The sequence below is a fragment of the Erpetoichthys calabaricus genome, chromosome 5, assembly GCF_900747795.2.
Source record: "Erpetoichthys calabaricus chromosome 5, fErpCal1.3, whole genome shotgun sequence".
Taxonomy (NCBI): domain Eukaryota; kingdom Metazoa; phylum Chordata; class Cladistia; order Polypteriformes; family Polypteridae; genus Erpetoichthys; species Erpetoichthys calabaricus.
In genome coordinates, this window is record NC_041398.2 from 215963944 (window position 1) to 215988437 (window position 24494).

At 37.0% G+C, this 24494-nt stretch overlaps 1 protein-coding gene across 6 annotated transcripts in view; it reads left to right on the forward strand.

Moving 5' to 3' along the window:
- The window catches only part of LOC114652243 (WD repeat-containing protein 7), a 535548-nt gene that overhangs the window by 95438 nt on the left and 415616 nt on the right, over positions 1 to 24494 (forward strand). For all 6 annotated transcript variants that reach the window (XM_028802521.2, XM_051928322.1, XM_028802524.2 and 3 more), the window contains 2 exons: positions 10611 to 10806; positions 16827 to 17041. In XM_028802521.2, the coding sequence (XP_028658354.1) occupies positions 10611 to 10806; positions 16827 to 17041 (411 nt within the window). The remainder of the gene's footprint in view (positions 1 to 10610; positions 10807 to 16826; positions 17042 to 24494) is intronic.

Consider the following 24494-nt stretch of genomic DNA (forward strand, 5'->3'; position numbering starts at 1 on the left):
GCACAGGACTAGAGAGCCTAAAGACAGACTAGTATATTTTTGTCTTCTGTCTGTACACTATTCTCTTTCCTTGTTGGGAGAATGAGAACTGTATGTAGGCATTGTGCTATTCCTGTATTTTTGAAGGTAGGGTTGGAGTCCTTTCCTGTCCTTGTTTAGATCTGGAGCCAAGAGCCTGCACATGGAGCAACCCAATATGAGGATGGACCTATGACCAACACTTTGAAGCTGCCGGGCGGAAGAGTATGTCTTCTGTCCGAGGCCGGGCAGAAGATTATGTCTTCTGTCCGGTTAAAATCCTTTCAGCGTGGCAAACAAAAGATGGCAAGACTGAGTAGATCAAGTCTCTCACATGCTTGATATGTCTGTCATAAGCTTCCCATTTGTAATACTGCGTGAACCCGTCAATAAAGAGCTAGATTATCCTTTATGCTTCTCGTGTAATCTTGTAACTGTCATATTGCATGAGGGGTGGGGATAATACCTTTTTTATTTATAATTTTTTAAATTCAGGTTAATTAAAACGCCACAATTCAAAGGAACACATTTCCAGAGAGCTAATGCCTCTTAAGGAAACACAGTTTTTGTGTAGTGTTTGTACATTCCCTCTTGTCTTAGCAGGATTTTCTCTTAGTACTCAGGTCATTTTTCCACATCCCGATGACATGTACATTAAATAATTGGTGATTGTAAACTGGCCCCTTGTGAGAAGATGAAGGTGTGTGCCTAAGTGTGCCCAGCACTGGAATGGCACCATATTTTGAGTTGGTTCTTCTATTGTGTCTGATGCTACTGGAATAAGCTCCAGCCTCCTGCACCATTGAAACTGGTTAAACAAGTTCAATAATACATTTTTATATACTGTATGAGCAACAGATCTTCAGGAGTAATTTCAAAAATGTATCCAGTTTTAGGTCTGTTATAAAACTACACTAAAATAAAAGTTCAGATTTTGCTTTGATTACAACATATACTGCTGTTTACTTGTAGATTTCAAATGTATTTTTGTAAAGAAGCAGCGTTCTTAGGGAGAAATTCCATTTGTGCAATTGATTTAGGACTGTTTTACTCTTACTCAAATATAGAAACTGCTCTCATTCCCATGACAGGATGGTGTCATGTGCAATATCCTCTTCGTAGAACAACATGATGTCTTGCATTGATTGACAGAAGCAATATTGCTGTCCATTACCCAGAGTAGTGAAAACTGTAAATAAACCTTCCGGAGAATAACCTTAGATTTAATGACCTTCTTAGTTATGCTGCTGGTTTATAGCATATCAATACTTGTACTTAAAGACTGAACCATTTAATTGATATGTGGGAGAAGCCTAGATACTGTATGGGCTTAGATCTATAACACCCAAGTGCTTAGCATACCTTTACTTAGCAGCTTTACTCTTGATGTCCTCGAGGGTAAACCACATTACTGGCAATTAAATCATCAAAATGACTTGTATGTCTTTCTGAAGTGGCTATTTACCCTTTGACCAATATGTGTATGTTTTAAACAGTGCCAAGGCAGCTTCTTCCTGTTTCACTCCTAAGTAAATGTTTAGGGCCTTTTGGTTGCCAGAGCTTCCCTTATGGAAATATTTTTGATATATAGTCAAGCAGAGATTTTTGCTACTGGCTGTTAAAAGCCTTGAAATCCAACTTTAAAATTATGTTGCAATTACATTTAAATTTTTACAGTGAAAAACTTTATTTAATTTAAAATTGTATTTTTAGAAGAACAAATATATGCTAATAAAGAACAGTTAAGTACAAATTAGCTAATGTGCCTGTAACCAGCAGAAATTCAACTGTAGTAAATAAATTTAAATCAGTAGTATATATGCATAAGAATCTAGGAAACTAACATTTCTTTGTGTTTCAGGCAGTAGTGGCACATTTTTCTTCAATCATCTTTTTTGTCTTACTTTGTGTTTGGCTATCGTCTGCTTACATATATGAGGCTACTTATACTGTAAGTCAGGATTCGAGAGGAGTGAGACCTCTCCTATAGTTTCCTAATGACTCTTTAATCTCTAAATTTGCTGGCTGCCTTGCATGAAGTATCTGTTTCATGTTTTGCTCATGTTTCTTTTTGTCTGAGATCTAGGGTTTTGACTGTTCCATTTCAAAACATAAAATACCTTATCTATTAATGTATACAGTGGTAGTTTTTCTGGAATATTTTGGATAATAGTCGTGATAAACTCTTCTAGCCAACTCCAATTCATTGACTATATTTTGTATGTAGGTATTATTTGTTTTTCACTATACATGTGATTTTTGATACTGTTATAGTGTTGTTTCTTCTTTATTTTTTCTTGACCTTTTAAGTGCTTATTCTATGTATTTCTTTTGCCCATTTGGGGTTTTTGACCATGGAGATTGTTATCTGAATTGATTTTTTGTTTTGACATTTAGTAACGTATAGAAATTATTTGGGCCTTTCAATTGTTAACCATGAGCACATCCATTTTTTTGTTGTTGTTGCTGCATTGGATATGATGTGGAATTCCATGGCACATGACATTATCGGGGCAACAGGATATAAGGTCACCTTTGATGACATTTCCTTATCTGAGATTATGGATAGTCTAAACCTCCTTGTGTGTCCTGAAAAAAAAATCTTTATTGTGTTTGTGATCTCCCACTTTAAGAATTTTTGCTTGTCCTTTTGACTTTTAATACTCTCAATTTGATTTCAAAGTTTCAATTTTTGCTTGCCTCTGAATTGCGTCTCTTCTCCCAGTCCCTTTGTTCTTTTAAGTTGAAGCAGAACAGTTGCAGAAAAAAATAATTATAATCTTAGTCTAACAATGTCCTTTTCCAAACTTAATACAGGCAAAATGTTCTTTTTTGATGAAGTTTTTTAATTTAAATTTTGATAGCTCCCTTGCTTAATATTGTGATTTCATTTCCACAGCACATTTATGTTCGGTATAAATAAGAATATCCATTGCAGCAACAGGGTTCTGCAAATGTTTGAATGTGGACCTTTTCCTTTTTATAGATTTTAATAATTATCAGACCATTTGCCATGCAATAAACTTCTGGTCTATGCACGCTGGGATAGGCTACAGCTTTTCCACAACCCAGCTTAGGATAAAGCAGTTTTGGAAGATGGATGGGTGAATTTCAAAAAATGTTCTGCTATTGTTTTGTAACTTTCTGTAAACTGATGGAACTTAAACAAGCATTCCCGAAGCTATTTGAGATCAGGGCATGGTGTCAAGTCAGGTCAGGTCGGGGAGCATGCATTGGTACAGTGCGTTGCCGCACCCACCGCACCACGAAACAGCTCGGGATACTGGTTAGGAACCCCCCAGGCAGACACGCGGTCTAGTCCCAGGTGTTATGTGGGTGTCCCCTTGGCCTGGTCCAGTCACTTGGGTCCTCAACAATGAGGATCCTGCAAGCTGGATCACCCTTGGGGAATCACGCCACATGGCCATAGTGCCGTAACTGACGCTCCCTCACAATGCAGGCAATGTGCCTCATTTGGAACTCCATGAGCAACCGCTCATTCGACATAAAGTCAAACAAGCGGTACCCAAGGATTCTGCGAAGAGACTTGGTACCAAAGGAGTCCAGTCTTCATCTCGGGTCACCAGATAACGTCCATGTCTCGCAACCATATAGCAAGACAGGAACCACCATGACTCTAAATACTTGGACCTTCGTCCCTTTGCATAGGTATCGAGAACGCCACACACCCCTTTCCAGCAACCTCATGACCCCCCATGCTCTCCCAGTCCATCTACTTACTTCATAAGAAGAGTCACCAGAGACATGAATGTCACTACTGAGGTAAGTAAACCTCTCGACAAGGTCAACATTCTATCTGCAGGCAGACACACTTCTGATGGCTGTGCCCAAGAGGTCATTAAAGGCCTGGATCTTGGTTTTTATCCACGACACTCGCAAGCCCAGACACTCAGACTCCTCTCTCAGTCTCTTGAGCCTCAGAGCCTCCATTGACTCCGTGAAGATCACAGCATCGTCAGCAAAGTCAAGATCAGTGAATCTTCCTTTACCAACAGATGCCTCACAGCCGCTGGACCCCACAACCTTGCCCAAACCCAGTCCATGCAAGCATTGAAGAGAGTAGGAACAAGAACACACCACTGACAAACCCCAGAATCAACTGGGAAAACACAGAAGTTCTGCCTCCACTCTGCATACCACTCATAGTACCAGTGTACAGGCTGGCCATGATATCCAGCAACCTTGAGGGCATCCCACAAACTCTCAGGATGTCCTACAGGGCAGCTTGATCAATTTTGCGGATTTTTACCTAGAATCTAACCAATAATTGTTAGTGGAATCCACAAATATCCTCTGCAATTTTTTTATGGCTTTTTCGTGGCAATACTGTACTGTAGAGAGAACACAAAGCAACTGTAGAGGAAAAGGCAGCTTGTGATGGTGAAAGTAGCCAATCTGAGAGTGTTATTCATTTCTCCTTGCTGCTGATTGGCTGCTGCTCTGTGACACTTCTCCGGCAGATGCAGCCCAGCATTCCCGTATCATAACAGTTTATTGCGTGTAGCTATCTCAAGTGTTTCGCTGAGCGTTCTCGTGTTTTTCGTTTTGTTCTTCTTAAAGCCCTAAGATGCTGCTCAAATTCTCTGCACCTTCTAAGGCTTCTGGCAGTGACCCTAAGCGCCAAAAAAAGTTTAAGACAGTCCAGGAGAAGGTTGAACTACTGGATTTGCTCCCAGAACTAAAAAGTTACGCCGCAGTAACCACCTGAGGAGCTGTAAATCCTGTGCTTTGCTGTGCAGTCATCATCTTCATTACATACCTTCATCGTACTGCACAGCTAATTCATCATCTTCAATCAATATCATTCATTATTGGTGAGTACCCGTATATTTTACTGTATTTTTATTAAATTAAATTATGTATTTACCATACTTATACCAAAGAAAACGACAGTGCATACCAAAGAAAATGCGCTTACATGAATTACAGTACATATAGGGGTAACATTAGTATTTTACATTCTAGCACTGTGGGAGACATAGCAGTACAATACTGTACAGTATATGGGTTTACCTTTACATTCTTTTTTTTTAGGGTAATATATTAAGCTGAGTTTGAAATAAAATTAAAGTGTTTTGGGGGCATATTTAGGGTTTAAACTATAAAAATAGGCATTTATAGGCATTTTTTTGACCACGTCCAAAATTCACAGTTTTTCACAATTCACGGGTGCTCTAGGAACGAAACCCCTGCGAATTTCAGGGGTTGTCCGTACTTTGTTAGCATGCCTGTGTCGATCAAACACAGGAAGCTCTGCAATATACTTGTGACTTTACGCTGTAGGAAGATAAGTAAATAAATCAAGGTGCACAGGTAAATAACATTCAGTGTGGCTTTTATATAAGTAACATAGCAGTAGAGTGTTGTACCATGTTAGCCATAGATTGATACGAGAAAGTAGGGTGAAATGACACCTTTTATTGGCTAACTACACCTTGCCTGATGAAGGGGCCTTAGCTGCCTCGAAAGCTTGCATTTGTAATCTATTTAGTTAGCCAATAAAAGGTGTCATTTCACCCTACTTTCTCCTATAAGTAACATATAAATGTTTTTTTATATTGGCCATCACAAAACATAATCACAAACAGAACTTTGCACGATACCTTGGCGAGCTCGGCATGCCTTGCTCATCCTCATCTGAGTTCATCTCTGTTATAACACGTCTTTATTTGAAAACAGCAGTGTCAGATCGGGGGTAGCGTGAACGTGTCTGTGAGAATAAAACTGAATAAAAAAAACCAAAACGCTAATCTTTACAAGTACCATACATTTACACCGGCTATTACAGACTCAAATCAAATAATATGTTTTTATTGTATAATAGTAACAATAAGCGCAGCTCACTACTCAAAACGTTAATTCTGGGAAGCGGCCAGGATTGAACCCACAACCTCTTGATTATGAGTCAGCAGTTCTTACCGCTGTACCTCCAAAGCAGTTGTGTCAGCGTTGTACTCTAACCCGATTTCTTTTTCTTTGGATATAGCCTTGAATAAAAGCACACTTGTTTTGTTATACGTGTTTATACATTATACACTTCATTTCAAAATTTTGTCGTTAATTCTAAAACATGAAAAAAGCTTGTGTTTTAGGTATGTGTTCAGCATTTCTTGAATTTCCTGTCATCCTACACTTACATAGATTGTTATAGACATGGAGCACATGAAATGCATGTGTTCCAAATTACGATACATTATTTACCCTATACAACTCCAGGCACCTCACACAGAGAGAAACAAGGCTTGAGCTGGGAGAGCTTTTTGCCCGAGTTGACATCTGTTGGTAGGGGGGTTGGGACAGCAGTCTTCTTGCTGCCTGTGCTGATCAACACATTTGCAAAACAAAAGATGCTGTTTGAGAGGTGCGAAGGAATTTAAGGTCTGAGATTACGAGTTTTTTCATAGGCTTCAGGGATTCTAGTGTTAAATAGTTTAATGCCAATTGAGTATAACTCATATCAACAAAAGGTGTACTGCAGTCAAAAAGTCTACTAGTCAAAGTTAAGTAAATACAGTACATTAAGATGTGTCCTAGAAGTAAACTAAAGTAAAGTTCAAAAAATACATGGTGGGAAGAAGGCATTCTGTTGTTTCATTACCTTCTGACACACCAGGCACTCTTTACAATGCACAACCACAACCAATGAAAACAATGAAACAGGAAATGTTTTGTTTCATATAAATATTGTTTCTTGATTAGAGTATATTTTTTAAAATTGTACGTTAACATTGATTTCTTTAGAAAGAGGATTTTGAAAATCAGTTGTGTGACAAGTGGGAAAGCTTTCTTTAATAGGCTTTACGTATTGTAGGGCTTGGTTTGATAGCTTTTGCTGAGTCAGTGTAGATCTAAATTGTTGTTGTTTTGTAATATATAATATGTAATTTTTCTTCATGTATATAAAGGCGTTTTGAAAGGAAATATTAAAGTTCAGTTAGGCTTGCTTGTATTTGCTCATTGGGGAACCAAAGGAATAGCTCTTTGAATATTTTTATTTTCAGTGTTATTTTTTTCACTGTATAGTCTATACAGTGTGCATTTACAAAGATTCTGTGTTTTTAATGTTGTGTAATATATGTTTATTTCAGTTTATCATTTGTTTTGTTTTGCAGTTTGCACAATAAAGGTATTTTGAACATAAATGAATTCAATCAGCTGACTCGATTAATTCTTAAAAAAAAAAAAAAAAAACTTAAAGTACATGTGTTCCGGAAGGCATTTATCCTACCCTGACATTCTGACTTTTTTACTCTGTCTTCCTCTCTGTCCAGGTACACAGGATGATTTATATTTGTCCCGCATATTTTGTTACTTGTTGAGGGTTTTCTGATAGTATTTGTGTTTTGGGATTTTTTGTGGTTTATTGTGTTATTCTAATTTAAAGCTTTGGGTTTCCCATATCTATCTTTATTTAGTGTTTTATGTTTATAATTCTTTGTGTGTAATATTGTGTGTTTGATCTTTTTTTCTTCTTTTTGCTGTTGCTGTTGCTCATTCTGAAATACTGTAAATTACTTTGAGCACAGGAAAGGCATTTATATAAATAAAATGTGTTTTTATTATAATTTTAGTTGATTAAAGTGGTCCTTATGAAAAGAAACATCCCAGTAGAACTACCCCCTGTTAACCTATAAAATGAGGCTTACAGAGGCACCTAAACTGAATTCATTCTGAAAGGTTTTCCTCAAAGAGTATACTGTGATATATACTGTAACCATGATAATTTGCAATTCTATCGTGATATAACTTTTTGGCCATTTCACCCAACCTTAATCCTCTGTCTTCAGTTCTGAAATTCAAAAAGCTCTGAAAAGCTTTTTAGACATCAAATGTATAATTCAAAGTGTGTGGAACACGAAGACACCAGTGATGACACATTGTGTGCAGCATGTGTCACCCATTTGGAACCTTGATGCACCTGAGCATGGATAAGGACACATTTGGTGAAATGGTTCTATTTTTAGGTCATCGTGTCACTTTCAGGACCAAGCCTCAATTATTTTAATATTAATTCTGTTTATACTCTTAACACATGAAAAGTTTAAATGATATCAAAATGATACCCTGCGATTTCTTGTCTGTTTTGTTTTCTCACTCCTAAGTATGTTATATATTATTCGGTACTTTAACATAGTACTAGATATAATAGATTTGCAAATGTTTTCCTAAAAATTTGTTTTTTAAATAATCTTTCTAGAAGTTGAACAGTACTTAATAGCAGCTCTGAGCAAAAAAATGCACTCTGTTTTTGTCATTGTTTAGTTATTCTTTGTATAATACATGGCATATTCACAAATAGTAATTTCATGTTCCTTGTGTAAAGCTGTATATAGGGTGCCAGTGAATTGAAAGATGGTTTATAAGCGCTTTGAGTAGTGAGAAAAGCGCTATATAAATGCAAAGTGTTATTATTAAAATGAATCACATTTTTATTTTTAAATGCTTTACTTCAGGAAGCAGTGCATAAGATCATCAGGTCAGCTGTTTTTGAATATTCCCTTTCTCGCCTTAACTTGAAGGGAGACCACTTCTGTGGCACAGTCATCCCTCCTTTTTTAGGACTGCATCTGTATATAGCAAATTTAACGTCTGACAATTGGCCCTTTTTGTTTTCCAGGGCTTTTGGAAGAAAGACTTAAGTCTTATTCAGAATTAATTGCATTTCTGCATATTTTTAATTGCATTTTTTTCTTATGTATATTTTATTATGTTTCTTTTGTAATTTTAGTTGTGTTGTGTTGATTTATAAGCTATATAACTTTGCTTATTGAAATGTGTTGTAAAACCTAATCAACATTGACATAACCTACGAACTTCCAGCTCTTGTAACCAGGAAGAATGGCAGTCACACACACGTTCAATTGTTAAGAAACATGCCTCCTCTTTTCTAAATAGGTAAAAATCCCATCAAAAGATGAAGCTTTTGGGTATGCTGTATATATTTCGTTAGATTATTATAATATAAGGTGAAGGCATCTTTCTATCTGTAAATGAAGAGCACCATAGAACACTTGCAGTGTGTATACGGTCCTGTACCAAAGGACACATTCAGGAATCCAAAACACATCTGGTCCCAAGGAGTTAGGAAACCTTAACAATTTACCTAAAGGCTCTTGCTTTTAATCTGTTTTTTAATCATTTAATTATTGCACTGCTTTACATTGCCTTATTGGTGCATTTATTTTAGTTAATATTGCATTTATCTAATTTTCAGTTTTCTGGATTAATCACTAAATTATGTTTTTAATTGCAATTTTTGATGTATTGGAATTGATGGTAAAACAACAATCTTGTGAAATTGTTCTGTTCGTTTTGCTGCCTTATCTTAAAGCCAGGTACTCATATACTGTATGTTTTATGTAGATGTTATGTACAGTACTATTTAAGTAATTTTCATATAATGGATAAACTGGTGAAAACATTTTAAGTAAGCGACCAGCCTTTTACTTATTATGACTAACATTAGAAATTAGAAATTTAGACTTCAGTGTGTTTGAAAGATGGGTGATTGCTGGAGCATGTTTTATTGAGATAGTACTTTGCCTTTGTAATTTTTTATGTGGAACAGTGTGTAAAGTCATACTGAAGTTTGGAAGCATCAATCCGCAGTGTATGTGAAACAAATATAAATGACTAAAATAAGTTACATGATATAAAACAATACATCTTAAAGAACTGATAATCATATTTACAATAAATGCCATGGAAAATTAATGCCTCACAGTGCTCATGATACTGAATAGAATTTTTAAAGCAAAATGCTTTTGTTTATTCATATACTATATTGGAATAATACATTTAAATGCTTGAAACAAAACTTAAGAGATTTTGGAGGTTGCAGCAGGGGAAGTCACATTTACATAGAGTTGGTTAATTTTAAACAATGATAGCATGTAATCTTTATCACAGCTTACAATACCTAAATAAAAATTCTGACATTATATAATGTTAAAGCTTATTTAAGCTCTTTCACCAGTTCACATGATTGGCAGGATGACTGCACACATATAGCTGCTTTTGTAAAGAACCATCCTTTTGTTTTTGAGGTTTTGTTTTCCATTCAGTTGTTAAAAAGCTCACAAATTGATTGAGCTAAACTAACTTGTAACTAGCTCATTGTATTGCAATCTTTAAAATCATGAAACAACAAAAAAGTCCAGTAAACCTGAGTCAATCTAATTTATGTCTGCCTGGCAATTATCTTCAAATAGTTATTTCAAGATTGTGTCTATCTTCACTATATATATGACAAAGTACTGTTTGTATCAAATTACTAGAAAGACCTTGTGAAATAAATGTAGCATTTTCTCTTGGAGTTTTGAATCTTTGTTTTATAAATGATTTTGCTGGCTATGAAATCCAATAATTTGATAGTAGTGAATTAGGATTCTGTTTATATCATGAAGAAGGTGTGTTTAAACTGTGGAAACTCATTTCAGTTATGTTTTTCCTTTCTTGCTTATTTATTAGTTCATGCAATATTACTTTATTAAAGATGAAATATACTGTATATTATATATTTATGTACCTATGCATAAATTCATCAGTTTTTTTATTCATTTATGTTACAGACCCGAGTCCAACATTGTATCTGCTCTGTGGGCAGTGATCATTCAGTGGGATTGTTAAGTCTGCGAGAAAGGAAGTGCATTATGCTGGCATCACGCCATCTCTTCCCTATTCAGGTGATAAAATGGAGGCCATCAGATGACTATTTAGTAGTTGGATGTTCTGATGGCTCAGTCTATGTCTGGCAGATGGACACTGGTGAGTGAGAACATTGCTTTATTGTGTATTAAACTGTAACTAACATCTTGCTAAATTAATACGCTTTTCTTTTTAGAGAAGAGTTCCTTTTGGACCATTGTTCAATATTTTAATCATTGTTTTTGTATTAATTTCAGGCTCTACAAATGATTAAGGTCTTTTTAGCATTTTTAGACATTCTAATGTTTATGAAAATATTTTTTTTTTTGTTATTTGCATCTTTGGTGACATCACTTGCATAGGCATTGCACCTGTCTTCAAGAAAGCTCTTCTGCTGCAACATTATTGTTGGGCATGAGCCAATCTTTGACTTTGTAGGCACCACTTTACTGAGTGAAGTGCCTACAATTTTATAATGGTGAGGGGCTGCAGACACTGCCTAGTCTGAATTTAAAGTATAATAAATGAAAGACACATTTCAAAAACGAATCCAAATTCGTAATAAAAGATTTAAAAATTTTAGGGTTTTTGACTTACAAAGTAACTTTTTCTCCTTTTATTAAAGTCTTTCTGATCATTCAACCTTTTGCCTTTTTAGTGTTAGTGATATCAGAATCTTTGCTACTTGTTTTCTTTTTTCCCCCACTGGCAATTATCATTTCTTATGGAAGATAATTTCCAGTTAAATTTAAGGTTAATCTGTGATGACGTTGCAGACCTTTTAATAGGGTATCCAAACTGCCGTGAGGATTTTTAATTTGTTAAGTGCCAGTTAGGTGCTATGTTTGCATTGTTTTACATTCATTGTGGAAAGCACCATTTACTGCTTTAACACTCTGTATACGAAATTGTAAGACACTAATTTTTACATTTTATTTTCTCTGAATTTGTTATGCATCTTAGAATTAATTGCATCTTAAAGTTGACTTGAATGAAATAGTTAATGGGAGAAACAGTAAAATCTGCTGTATGATTCATGATACACAATCTTGGTTCACCATGTTCCCATTTCATTTAATGCAGCTATATACAGTGGTACCTCTGCTCACGACCGTAATTCGTTCCAAAACTCTGGACGCGACCTGATTTGGTCACGACCCAAACGTAATTTCCCCATAACATTGTATGTAAATACAATTAATCTGTTCCAGACCATACGAACTGTATGTAAGTATATATTTTTTTAAGCACAAAAATAGTTAATTATACCATAGAATGCACAGTGTAATATTAAACTAAATATAAAAAGATTGAGTAACACTGAGAAAACCTTGAACAACAGAGAAAACTAACATTGTAAGAGTTCGCACTAGACCCTTACGAACCGCTTGCTGTAAACACTTTTTTATGAGTTTTAAGCACAGGGAAACAAAAAAAAAAAAAGCCACTTCTCTTGCGAAACTTTTCTAACCATCCTCTACTGGCTTTAAATTCCTCACCTTTGCCACTCAAAGAAGGATTTTTTTTCAGCAAATCACCATGAATCTTCCTGGCTTTCTCGCATATGATCACATCGCTTACGTTATCCCCTGCAAGTTGCTTCTCGTTCAACCACACAAGCAACAGTTTTTCCACCTCTTCCAGCACTTGAGACCTCTGTTTGGTTAACATTGCAACTCTTTTTGCAACATCAGCTGCTTTGTTAGGCCCTGTATACGCAAACAAAAGAAAATGGGAAACGAAGAATGTGAAATCATTGGCGCATACGAAAGCACATAGGGAAACTGGCCGCCAGTGTTTTTGTTCGCCACCAGAGCGTGTGGTCGTGAACAGATGTAAAATTTTGGCAAACATTTTGATCATAACCTGATTTGTACGTGTTTGCAAACGTTCGTGACCAGAGGTTCTACTGTACAGTACATTTAGCTTTTCTGACCAAGTTAGGGCTCTCAGACGACAAGGTAAGGAACACTAAAAAGTGTGTTTTTTTAACAAAATGCAAAATAATGGTAAATGGTCCTTCCCAGACCCAGTTCAAGGTTGTTTTATTTCTCCAAAGTACTCAGCATTAATGCACAGGCTCTAATGTATTAGCTCTTTAGCTTTATTTACTCATAGCCTCTCTGTCCTGTAGATGTAGGAGTGGCTGAATTGATGGCTACTCCCACAACAGGGTGGAGTTTCTTCTTCTCACGTGATGGACTTGTTGGCATCTAGTTGTCCTTTATAAGGGCTGTCTTCAGGCCAAGTGACTGAAAGTGGTAGAGATATCTCAAATGCATTTTTAATGTATACTGGCTGTATTTGCAGTATTTGAAAATTAATTTTCACCTCAAATACATTTTAAAGTATCTCAAATGGATGTGCTGTGCATTTTAAGATATCTGAAAGTGATTCTGAAATATATCTAAAGCACTTACTGTTAAATTTCCTATTTTTCCAGTTAGACATACTGTTTTAAGATATTTCAAAACATATTTCAGATTCAGACTCAGTTTGTGAAGTCATTAGAATTTCCTGGGTTTTTGCATTCATTTTTCTTAAAAATGTGGTCTTATATTCAACCAAGTCATAAACATAAACAAATACAGTGTACTTAAACTGATAACAGAAAGATATGTGAAGCAGAATAGGGATCCCAGTAAGGAAAACCTAATTTAACTGCCTAAGGCAATTGAAGAATGTTGGTAGAGTCATGAACTCTCTAGCAAGGTTGTGTCTTCTTGTAGAGCAAGTTCTTTCTGAATGTTGAGTTCCTGTCACATGGTCTTTTTATTCAGAATGACCAGTTGGTGCAGAGTTCAGAAGTGGATCACAGATGACATCAGATTTCTTCAGGTGGGGCTTACTCTGTTCTAAGGGTGGGAACAGAGAGAGAGAGAGAGAGAGAGAGAGGTTCGGGAGCATGCACTGATTACAGCGTGTTGCTGCACCCACCCCACAGCAAACCATCTGAATTGAGATCCCAGTGCAGCTGTGCAACGGGTTACACCTTAGCACCACACTGAACAGTGTGAGGTTTTTACAGTGGCTGGAGTGCCAATACCCCCTTCCGAAAGGTATTAACTGTGAAGCACCCTTTTACTTCCCCAGTGTTACTTCTTCAGACACCTTGCAATGAGGTTTACATGGAAGGCATGTCACTTTTAAAGACTGAAGTTGCTAAAACCTTCCAACTCCTCAGTCGATGGTGCTGTCTCTATAAATGAATTATAAGTAGTGCATGACTAACTAAGTTTTCATGCTGATTCCAAGGTATGCATTGCCTCATACGTTGCTACGCAAAATGAAAATTATTTTGATAGCTGTTCGTAAAGAATGCCGAAACACTTTATGAAAGTTAACAAACAAACCATAGGCAACTTGGTTGCGGTGTACCCCCTTTGAAAATTCACAAAGTCTCGATAAATTAATTAAGTTAGCTTCATGATTGGGTGATTGAGATTACCAGGTGGACTGCTCACTAGTTTTACTGGTAGAGAAATTATTTAACTGAGACTTTGTTCTCTGTAATATTTTCATTTCAAATCCTCAAAACTCAAAATGAGTTTTTATTAAGACACTAGCTACATTAATACAATAAATTTAAAAATATTTCATATCTCTTGCCCTCTATGTACCTTAAGTCAGGCATGTCAAACATGCGGCCCGCAACAGAAATCTGTGCGGCCCGCATGACAGATCCTAGTTAGCACTGAACTTGTACAAAATGATTACTATCATTTGTGATTGAATCATTCTGCATCTTCGGTGTTACTTATTGACTTTTCTTACTTCTGCCTTCTGACAAAAGCGCGTTTTCCCATGGCATTGATGATGTCACAAGCCACACACTCCTTGTCAACTCTGAGTAGATTTGTACAGAAAATAGCATACCATAGTAAGCAATAACGGAGTTGCAAAAAGATGGGAATGACTTCCAATATTAAATATACTAGGGCGATAAAATAAAGAGACACCAGGATTAAAATGTCCAGGCAGTCTGGTGTGCAAGTATACCCAAATATTGAGTTGAAGCTCAAACCTGATTAGTAAGAATAACTGCACATGGGGAAAAAACTGTTTAGGTGACATGTTGTTTTAGCTCTCACTGCACAAAGATGTTATGAAGGAAGGGAAGTCTTTGGAACAGGTGATGCCCTGGGTGAGTCAAATTAGCAATGATCTTTGGGGCCCTCTTCCTTAGCCTGGACCCATATAGGACTTCAGTGTGCGGTAAGTTGCAGCCTATGATTCTTTCACATGCTTTGATGATGCATTGCAGATTGGCCTTAGCCTGAACAAAGGCAGCACCAAGCCAGACAGTTGGAGATGAGGTCAGAATGGACTCGATGATGTCTGTGTAGAATTGGACCAGTATTGCTTGAGGGAGATTGAATTTCCTCAGGTGACACAAAAAGAACATTCTCTGATGGGCTTTCTTAATAATACATGTGATGTTATTGTCCCCCTTAAGGTTTTGTGACAGCACTGGGCCCAGAAACTTAAATGATTCAGTCATCCCAACGGTTGAGCCATTTATAGCAAGTGATAGGTGAGCAGGTGACTGTTTTCTGAAATTGGTGATCATCGCCCTGATTTTTTTCATTGTTAAGGTCCAAATTTTTATGGCTGCACCACAATATCAGATTTTCCCCCTTTTGTCTGTATATGAACTCATCATTGTTGGAAGTTTTGCCTATTAGTGTTATGCCATCTGCAATTTTAAGAAGTCTGACAGACGAAATGCCAGATGTACAGTAATTTGTATAAAGTGAGACGAGTAGTGGGGAAAGGACACATCCCTGCGGTGCTAAAGTTTAATGGTTCAGACACATGTGTGCCCGACCACACATACTGTTTCCTATCTGTAAGAAAGTCTGTTATCCAATGGCAGATTGAACTGGGTGAGTTTCTTATCTAGGAAGTCTGGGATGATTCTATTGAAAGCAGAGCTAAAGACCACAGATATGATCTTCTCATATGTCTCTGGCTTATCAAGTTGTTGGAAAATAAAGCTCAGACCTAAATTCACTGCATCATCCACAGACTGATTGGGTATGTATGTAAACTAAAATGTCTTTTGAAACATTCCTGAGGTAATTCAGAATAAGGTGTTCAAAGGTCTTCAGTACAATACAGGTAAAGCTACTGGTCTGTAGTCATGTAGGCCTGGAACCTTATACTCTTTTGCTACTGCAATGATGGTGGAGGTCTTGAAGCGGGCAGGAATAGAGCACAGATCCAGAGATTGGTTGAAATACTGCAAATACTGTAGACAACAGGTCTGCACAGTGTCTGAGTGTGGAAAGGGAAATAATTGAAAAAGACCTTCAGCTTTTTAAATATTTTGCTTTTTGAATAAGCTGCAGATGTCTTTTGCAGTGATGAGAGGTGGGGGAAGCTGTAGAGTAGTAACAGAGACATCACCAGGTAGATTTATGTCCCATTGTCATTTGAAGCAACTGTAAAACTGGTTTAACTGATTGCACTGTCATTTGCAGACAGTTTTTCCTGCATGAGCACCTGTGATCAACAAAGTTGTAAGATCCACGAGTGTAGTTATTATATCTGGAGTAGCATCAGGTGGCACCACAGCGACTGATATTCCAAACCTCTTCCCTTGTATATGTTATATGACTTTTCATGGTGACAAAGAAGAAACACAGAAAAAGATGGAGTGCCAGGTTACTTTGGCTGATCAAACTCTATTTATTTGCCTAGTGACACTGTTGATATTGTGTAAGAATGCTCCCTGAAGTTTGACATGCTATGTGTTGGTGATAACATATCTAGTAGAGAGAGGCATTATCTGAAATAACCTGTCATCATAATAATGTTTCATTATGTGTTAAGAACAAAATTGAAACTGGTACGAGACCACTTTATTATTACTATTATTATCACTACTTATTGTTTAAATTACACCCTTTTCTAAGGCAACCTCAAGCAATTGTGAGATATACAATTAGTTACATTTTTTGTTTTTCCAATTAGAGCATGGGCAGGTGAAGTGACTGAGTCATGCTCACACTGTTTTAGTAATGGGCTTTGAATCCTTAACCTCAAGACTTGAAGTCCAAAGCCTTAATCATGCCGCTGTGAAACTTCAGATTTATATTATTCACTTTTCTCTGTTCTGTTTTCATTATACAATGCAGGAGCTTTAGATCGCTGTGTAATGGGCATTACAGCTGTGGAAATCCTCAATGCCTGTGATGAAGCAGTGCCTGCAGCTGTTGATTCACTCAGCCACCCTGCCGTCAACCTTAAACAGGCTATGACTCGCAGAAGCCTAGCAGCTTTGAAGAACATGGCTCACCATAAACTGCAGACCTTTGCCACCAATCTGCTGGCCTCTGAGGCTTCAGACAAGGTAAGGCCATCAATGCACATTGCTGTTGTAAATGTTTCTACCCTGTGCCTGATGCCGTCATGAAAGGCTTCACCCATCTTCAATTCTGAATTGGATTTAGCGAGTTGGAAAATATTATGGTTATGTTGTTATGTAGTACATTGGTTTATTAACAGTAAATACAATGTTCTGTTTTCCCTTTTCTTTTATGAGAGTATAATTAATTTTATTCACTTGTTTTTTCTGTAGTGTTCTTCACTTAATATAGACTCAAGATTCTTAGAGAATGTCTGTGTTCTTTTTTGCCATAAATCAGTTTATACCATTTGCATTGTGTAATTTAGACCATGTATAATAACAATTCTTAAGCATTTTTCCTTCATTGTCCTTCCAAAATTCCTCTTTGGAAGTATTTCTGTATTTCTTGAACAGATTCTGACTTTCAGAGCCAATCAAATCAAGAAGGAAGTAGATCTGGCTAAACAATACCAACAGTGTCACTCAGTCTGTGACCCTGAATAAGCAGCTTGATATAGTAGAACCTCGTAACAATGAAATGCTAAAAATGAGGATTACAAACCAGGTAGTGGTAAACTGGGGGCAAATAGTAAATGGATGTATTCTTTATATAGCATGAAGCTATCCCTAGGGTAACACAATAGGAATTTGTTCTTCTTTCGTCTTTTTACATGTAGACTTTTACCTGTTAAGGATTAACTATCAGGCAGTGTGAAGCACCAAATAAAATCATAGTGAGTAATTTATCAGGAAGAGTGGTCATGGTAAATCCTTATTTCTGAGCCATACATTCTGCACAAACACTGATTCATGGACTGTTTTAAGCCTTTTTTATGTGACAAACCACTTCTGAAGCATTTCGTCCCTTTGGTTTTTTTTTTCTATAATGATGTGATATGAAGGGATACACATGGCCAGTAACGGTGCTTAGGTATGTTGTGACAGCCAAATGAAATTCACTTGGAATTAAGAGGCCTAATATGTACCAAGGAAATATTCTCACACAGTTACACTACCACTGCCAGCTTAATCCATCCAGTTTTGGTTATGGTATAGTCACTGGTGCCTCCTATTCTTGTTCCTGATTTGCAGGAATGGAACTATATTTAGCCTTCTGCTACTATAGCCCATTTAGTGTTTCTTTCCACTATTGTAAAAAGCTGTAAGTTAAGCATTTGTAAACTCTCTGATAGCTTGAATAAGAAGGTGTTTTTCCCCAAAGTGCTGCCACTCTCTGGAAGTTTTGTATTGTGTGAAAATCCAAGGAGAGCAACTATTTCTGAGATTCTTGAACAAACATTTTTATATCACATGTCTTGCCCGTTGTAATGTTTGGTCGAACAACTGCTAAACTTATTCCCCATATCTGCATGCTACATACATACAGTATCACCGGAGGTAGCGCAGTGGTAGCACTGCAGCTTTGCAGTAAGGAGATTGTGGGTTTGCTTCCCGTGTCCTCCCAGTGTGAAGAGCGCTTTGAACAGTGAGAAAATCGCTATATAAATGTAAAGAATTATTATTGTTACTAGGGGGCTTCGCTCGCCAACCCCCCTGCCTGTGCTAGACGCCAGCAACTTCACGTCTCTGATGCTCACAACCAACAAAAGTTTTAATTCTCGCGGATAGGCCTCATCATTGGGAAGAAACACTATTTTTCCCTGATGGCAACACGATTTAGACGATCTACAAGTCACCGACTTAAAGTTTAAAGCCAAACAATATCTATATACTTCTGTCATATCACCAATGTCAATATATTCAATCTCTTTTTGCTCAAACCTTTTCGTCAATATCGCATTGAATTTTGATTCCGTGTTTGGAATTACATTGTGACAACGCAACATATAACCGCCCGTGAGTGAATATTGTTTCTTTCTCTCTACATGAACTGTGTCTGACAATAGCATTCACACAAATGAGAAATGATTGAGCCATGTGCGTGGTCGTAAATGTTTTAGATGTGGGCAGGGCTTTACCAAATCTCTTTGCATAAAGTCTTGTCTCGCAGGGCTTGAAATTTTCTCTCGCGGGATTTCAATTTTACCAAACAACCAGTCTTTTAATTCTTGTGGATACTTTTCCCTGATGTCAACACGAATTAGACGATCTACAAGTGTCCGACTTAAAGTTTAAATCCGAACAATATATTCAATCTCTTTTTGCTGTTCCATTATTTATTATTCCATTTAATTTCCGTTTGTTTGCGCTAATGCGATCTTTACTATAATTTTTTGAGACTTTCGAATTTTTGTACTTACATTATCTCGAACCTGCTCTGCATGTGTATCGCGCCAACATTTCTGAATTCTTTACGACGTTCTACTCTTTGTCTTTTATTTCTGGCCCCGAGCGTGGTTAAATCTCTTGGCAAAAAGTCTCGTCTCACGTGACGTGAAAGTGTCTCTCTTCAAAAGATCACGTCTCGTCGCAGGATAAAAAGTCTCATCTCCCAAGATTTTTTTATTATAATAGAGAGGTGTACATTGAGTTACAGCAACATGATTGGCCTTTTGCAATCATTCACAAGCAGGCTACAGTATTTCTGTTAAAACAAAAAAACAAACTGAATATATATGTATACATAATTATTTATAATATAATTTGTTCATTTCATGGGTTTTCATTTACATTCCTTAACACTTTTAAACCTCATTTTTGATATGAATGTTTCTTGGTTATAATACCACAAAATGCAGCCTTCTCATACAATTAAAAAGTAAACGTGCTTACCTGAGAGCTGTACCCATAGAACTCATTTACTGTATAATTTTCCAAATGACTATACATTTTTTAAACTCTTGGAATGTGATTTCATCATTGAGACACCTTAAATAGCTAAAAAAGAAGACCAAAAACCATGTATGAAAGGAAAAGGTTTAACTGCTGCTCTTTATCTACCTTTTTTTTTCTCATTTTAACTTCTTATAAAAATTTGTTTTGGACTGTGAGTGATAATACTTAATTATTTTTTGATTAACTTATGTCAAGTGTTTAAATAAAACTTTATCATTTATATACTAACAATTGCTTTGCAAAGTGTAACTGTGTTGCTTCATTGCAACGTACAGCATAGTAGATTTACTTTGGCACATATTGTTCATGTAAATATTATACACAATGTCAGTATTTAGGTCACGCATCTAATTTATTTACATCCAGGAATAGAGTAGATACCTTCAGCGAAAGCAAAGAGTGTTAAATATAGAATTGATTGTGAGCATTTTAGGGGAATAGGGCATCAATGTTCACAGTAAACTGTGTAATATTGTAGCAAAAAATAAATGCAGCACATTTAAAGTTCATTACCACATGCAAAATTAATTTCCTGTTCATAAGGTCTAATTAGAGTGGCCTGTCATATTAGCATCACTGACAAGGGAAAAACTAATGACCAGTGATTTGAGGAAATCACAGTATGAGTCAGGATGCTGCATTACATTTAGAGGCATTTTGAATAGATATTAAAGAAAAATGTTTTACGAAGAAGACAGAATTATTTAAAAATCAGTGGGTCACAGCCAATAGGCTTGCACTCACAACTTACTTTTGGACTATGCTAACAATTTATAATTATATCACAAGTACTGTCTGTGCTACTACTTAAAGACTGACAGATGGAATTAGTAATATTACTTAGTAATACTGCATACAAAATTTTTTCCAGTGAGGCATACAACTTGCAGCCTTTTTAAGAGGTTAACTGCTGAGGTGTAGAAATGGGACATCTCAGACACAGTTGTTGAATGTTTGTGATAACACACAAAACATTGAGGCTGCCAATTCAGGCACCATCATGAACCAGGACTCTGTACGTGTTTAGTTTAAGGCAATGTAATATCTCCTGATTTTTTTTCTGCAATTTTTAGTCGTAGCCTTCATTCACATAATCTTGGCGAGTCAAAGGCAGTTTGCGTCAAGCTTCTATAAAGCTGGTTGTGTAATGTGACATACCCAGTGACTCACTCCGACAAGTCTGTGACTTGCTTCGACAGAATCAAACAGGTATGATTTCTTCTCTGTATGTGCATGAGAACTGACTGTCAATGAATGCACTTCCGGAAGTTTAACTCAACACCAGCAACATTTATTTATTTAGTACATTTTTATACAAAGAATGTAGCTGAAAGTGCTTTACAAGGTGTCAAAGAGAAAGTTACAAGAAAAGAAAAAACAAATAAAATTATGTAAGAATATTGAGTAAACAACAAAGAAAAAAATAAATCCATACGATCTTATAAAACATAGATATATATAATTATTAGAAGAAGAAATCATATAATGCAGTGACGAGGAGTAAGGAACGCAATGGTTTTGGACCTCCACAAGGAGAAGAGAAGCTGGTCTGTCTGATGTTTCAATTTTATGTACCATGACAGAATGGAAAAAAAGAAAATAAAGAGCAGAAGATGTGGCTGAGCACACCATACCTTTTAACACTTCATATGGCATGGGCTCCGTCAGGCAACATGAAATTGGCTGTCAGAAGAAGGGGAGAGCAATACTGTGCTGGAACATCAGCACATGATTGCTAAATGTGACATGGCCAGCAATTTTCAGTTGTTTAAAATGACATGGTCCAATGACAGGATCAGCAATTGCAGTTGGCAAATCTGACACACATGGCAACTAGAAGTCACATAATGTCACATTGATTGTAGGTGAAGACTGAAGGATGGAATTGGTCTTACTGCATAGTGATACTACATACACAAACTTTTCCATTGAGGCAGTAATAATGAGAGATTAGAGATCTTTGAGGCACCACAAGGGCCAGCCCTGTATATTCAAATAAAACGCGAGTTAAGGTGCTTTCAAAAACATGTTGAAATGATTCAGAGTGCAGGAAGAGGAGGGTCCAAGCAGGTGGAAACCAGAAGTGATATTAGAGTTGTCATGGTTGTCAGTCTTCTGGGGCCTCATGTATAACGCTGTGCGTAGAACTCACACTATAACATGGCGTAAGCACAAAAGCGGGATTGTGCGTACGCACAGAAAAATCCAGATGCAGGAATCTGTGCGCACGCATACTTTCACGTTCTTCCACTACATAAATCCCAATTTGCGTGAAAAGTAACGCACGTGCACGCGCCTTCTGTCCCGCCTCAACTCCTCCCAGAATTACGCCTCTTTGAATATGCAAATCAATATGAATAGCCCTTAAGCTCAGCGTGCTGTAAAAAGACAATGGCAAAAGCACAGGGGAAAATATAAGAATTTCAGCGAATACCAAGTGGAGGCAAAGGAAAAACGTACTATTTGTTGGTTTAAACAGTGATATAATCAACAAAAGAAAGTTGATCGAGTGACAGTGTGTCGGAAAAACTCGAAAGATCAAATTCACAAAGTCGCACAGTGCCCGAAATAAAAAAGAAATCACATATCAAAGTCGGCGTGAAAAGGCAAGTCGTAGCCCACCGTCTGAGTGTCATATGAAAGCGTATTAGGGTACAAACAAAAAACATAGGCACACAGTGGGAAAAAAGCACGAAATGTCAACTTTAATCTCGAAATTTCCACTTTAATCACGTAGTTTATTTTGCCATTAAAGTAGAACATCATAAACTTCATCTTAAAATCGTTTATTTTACTATTTTCTCAAGTAATATGTTAAATGCTTTTTTTCTGTGTTTGATCTTCTATGTGCTCTATGTGTGTGAATCACTACGTGCTTCCGTTCTTTCTCTTTCTCCGACAGGACACAGAATGCATTACATTCGAGATATTACAGCTCTCTGAATAATTAAAATACTGAGATGTATACGTGATATCATTTTCATGATGATCGGAATGAAAGCATGTTATTAAACATGGGAACACGGTGGCGCAGTGATTGTTCATAGCTCACGCAAGAGGCTTGCTGCACCATGTGTGACCTTCGATGAAATAATTTATTACAGAAGTACTGTCTCTTTCAAACGTACTAACCTCCAATTCCTGTCCATATTTTTCTTTCTCCAATCGCCACACAATCAGCTCTGTAATAGACGTTAAGCCATTTGTAAGCTTAGAACGCCGATTCTTCAAAACTTTTAAGGAACATTGAAATATCTTCGTAGTACATGTTTAATTATTCTATTCGTCAATCCTTCCAGTGTCGCGTCAGCACCAGCAAGAATACAGCGCAAGGCAGGAGCTATCCTTGAACTAGCTATACGCTGCGGCACTGTGTCCTCACATGTTTAATTATTAGCAATACAGATTATTTAAATGAAGTTAAAGTTTTATCTGTATACTATAAGCAATACATTTTGCTGCATTTCATCTTAAAAATGATATTGCCATCATACGCACTTTATAAAGAAGCGCAGGTTGTGCAATATTATAACTGTAGTGCAAGTTTACAGTGAGGTGATTGAGTGCGTTTATAGTTCTTGGGATGAAACTGTTTCTGAAACGCGAGGTCCGTACAGGAAAGGGTTTGACGCTTTTTGCCGTGGTTGAGGTAGTGTGTGCTTGATGCTGTATACCGATAATTCTCTTTCCGATCATCTGCTGCTGTGATTCACACTCAGATGCAGTGATATAAATACTCCGAGTGGTGCAGTGAGAGTAATATGGAAAAAGATGATCCGCAGTGGCAACCCTTAACGGGAACAGCAAAAAGAAGAACAAGATGCAGTGAGCGTAACAACGCTAAAGCAGTTCTGGTATTTGGAATACTATGGCTATTCCCTGGACCATTATATTGCAGCAGGTTAATTACAATCAGATGCATTACACTAATAAACAATATGCAGTTAATTTCAGTGTATTTATAAAGCCGCGTCAGGAATGTGGAGCTAAGAAAGAAAGGATGAGCACACAGGAACAGTAGTTTGACCATTCTGTGGACCATTATATTGTTACAGGTTAATTACAATCAGATGCATTAAATTTATGAACGATATGTGGTTAATTTCAGTGTATTTGATAAAGCCGCCGCTGTGGATGTGGATCTAAGAAAGGGTAACCACACAGGAACAGTAGCACTGCTTTGACACTGGGTGCTGCCAGTCTGCAAAACCGGGCGGATAAATTGCGTACGCCAAGGAATGAGTTACCGTGGAAATGTGCGTGGCTTTACGTCAAGTTTAGGTTTTATACATCGCGATTTGAGCGTGGAAAGGTTCGTACGCAACATTTCTGTGCGTACGCACCGTTTATACATGAGGCCCCTGGTCTGGTGAGAGAGTAAGAGAAAAGGCATTAATCGACAGAGCCCTCTGGCTTTCCGGAGGAATAGTACAAATAACTAAGCCCTTCAACTGTCCCCTATTCGCATTCATGTGTCAAGGCATACAGCTTACTTCTGAATAGCTAACTGCTAAGCTGTATAAATGTGGTTCTGCAGGCAGTTGTTGAATGTTTGTAATAACACACAAAATATTGTGGACAAATTCAGGCACTTTTGTGAATCAGAATTCTGTAACATGTTTAGCTCATACACTGCAAATTGTAGCCAATAACAGATTTA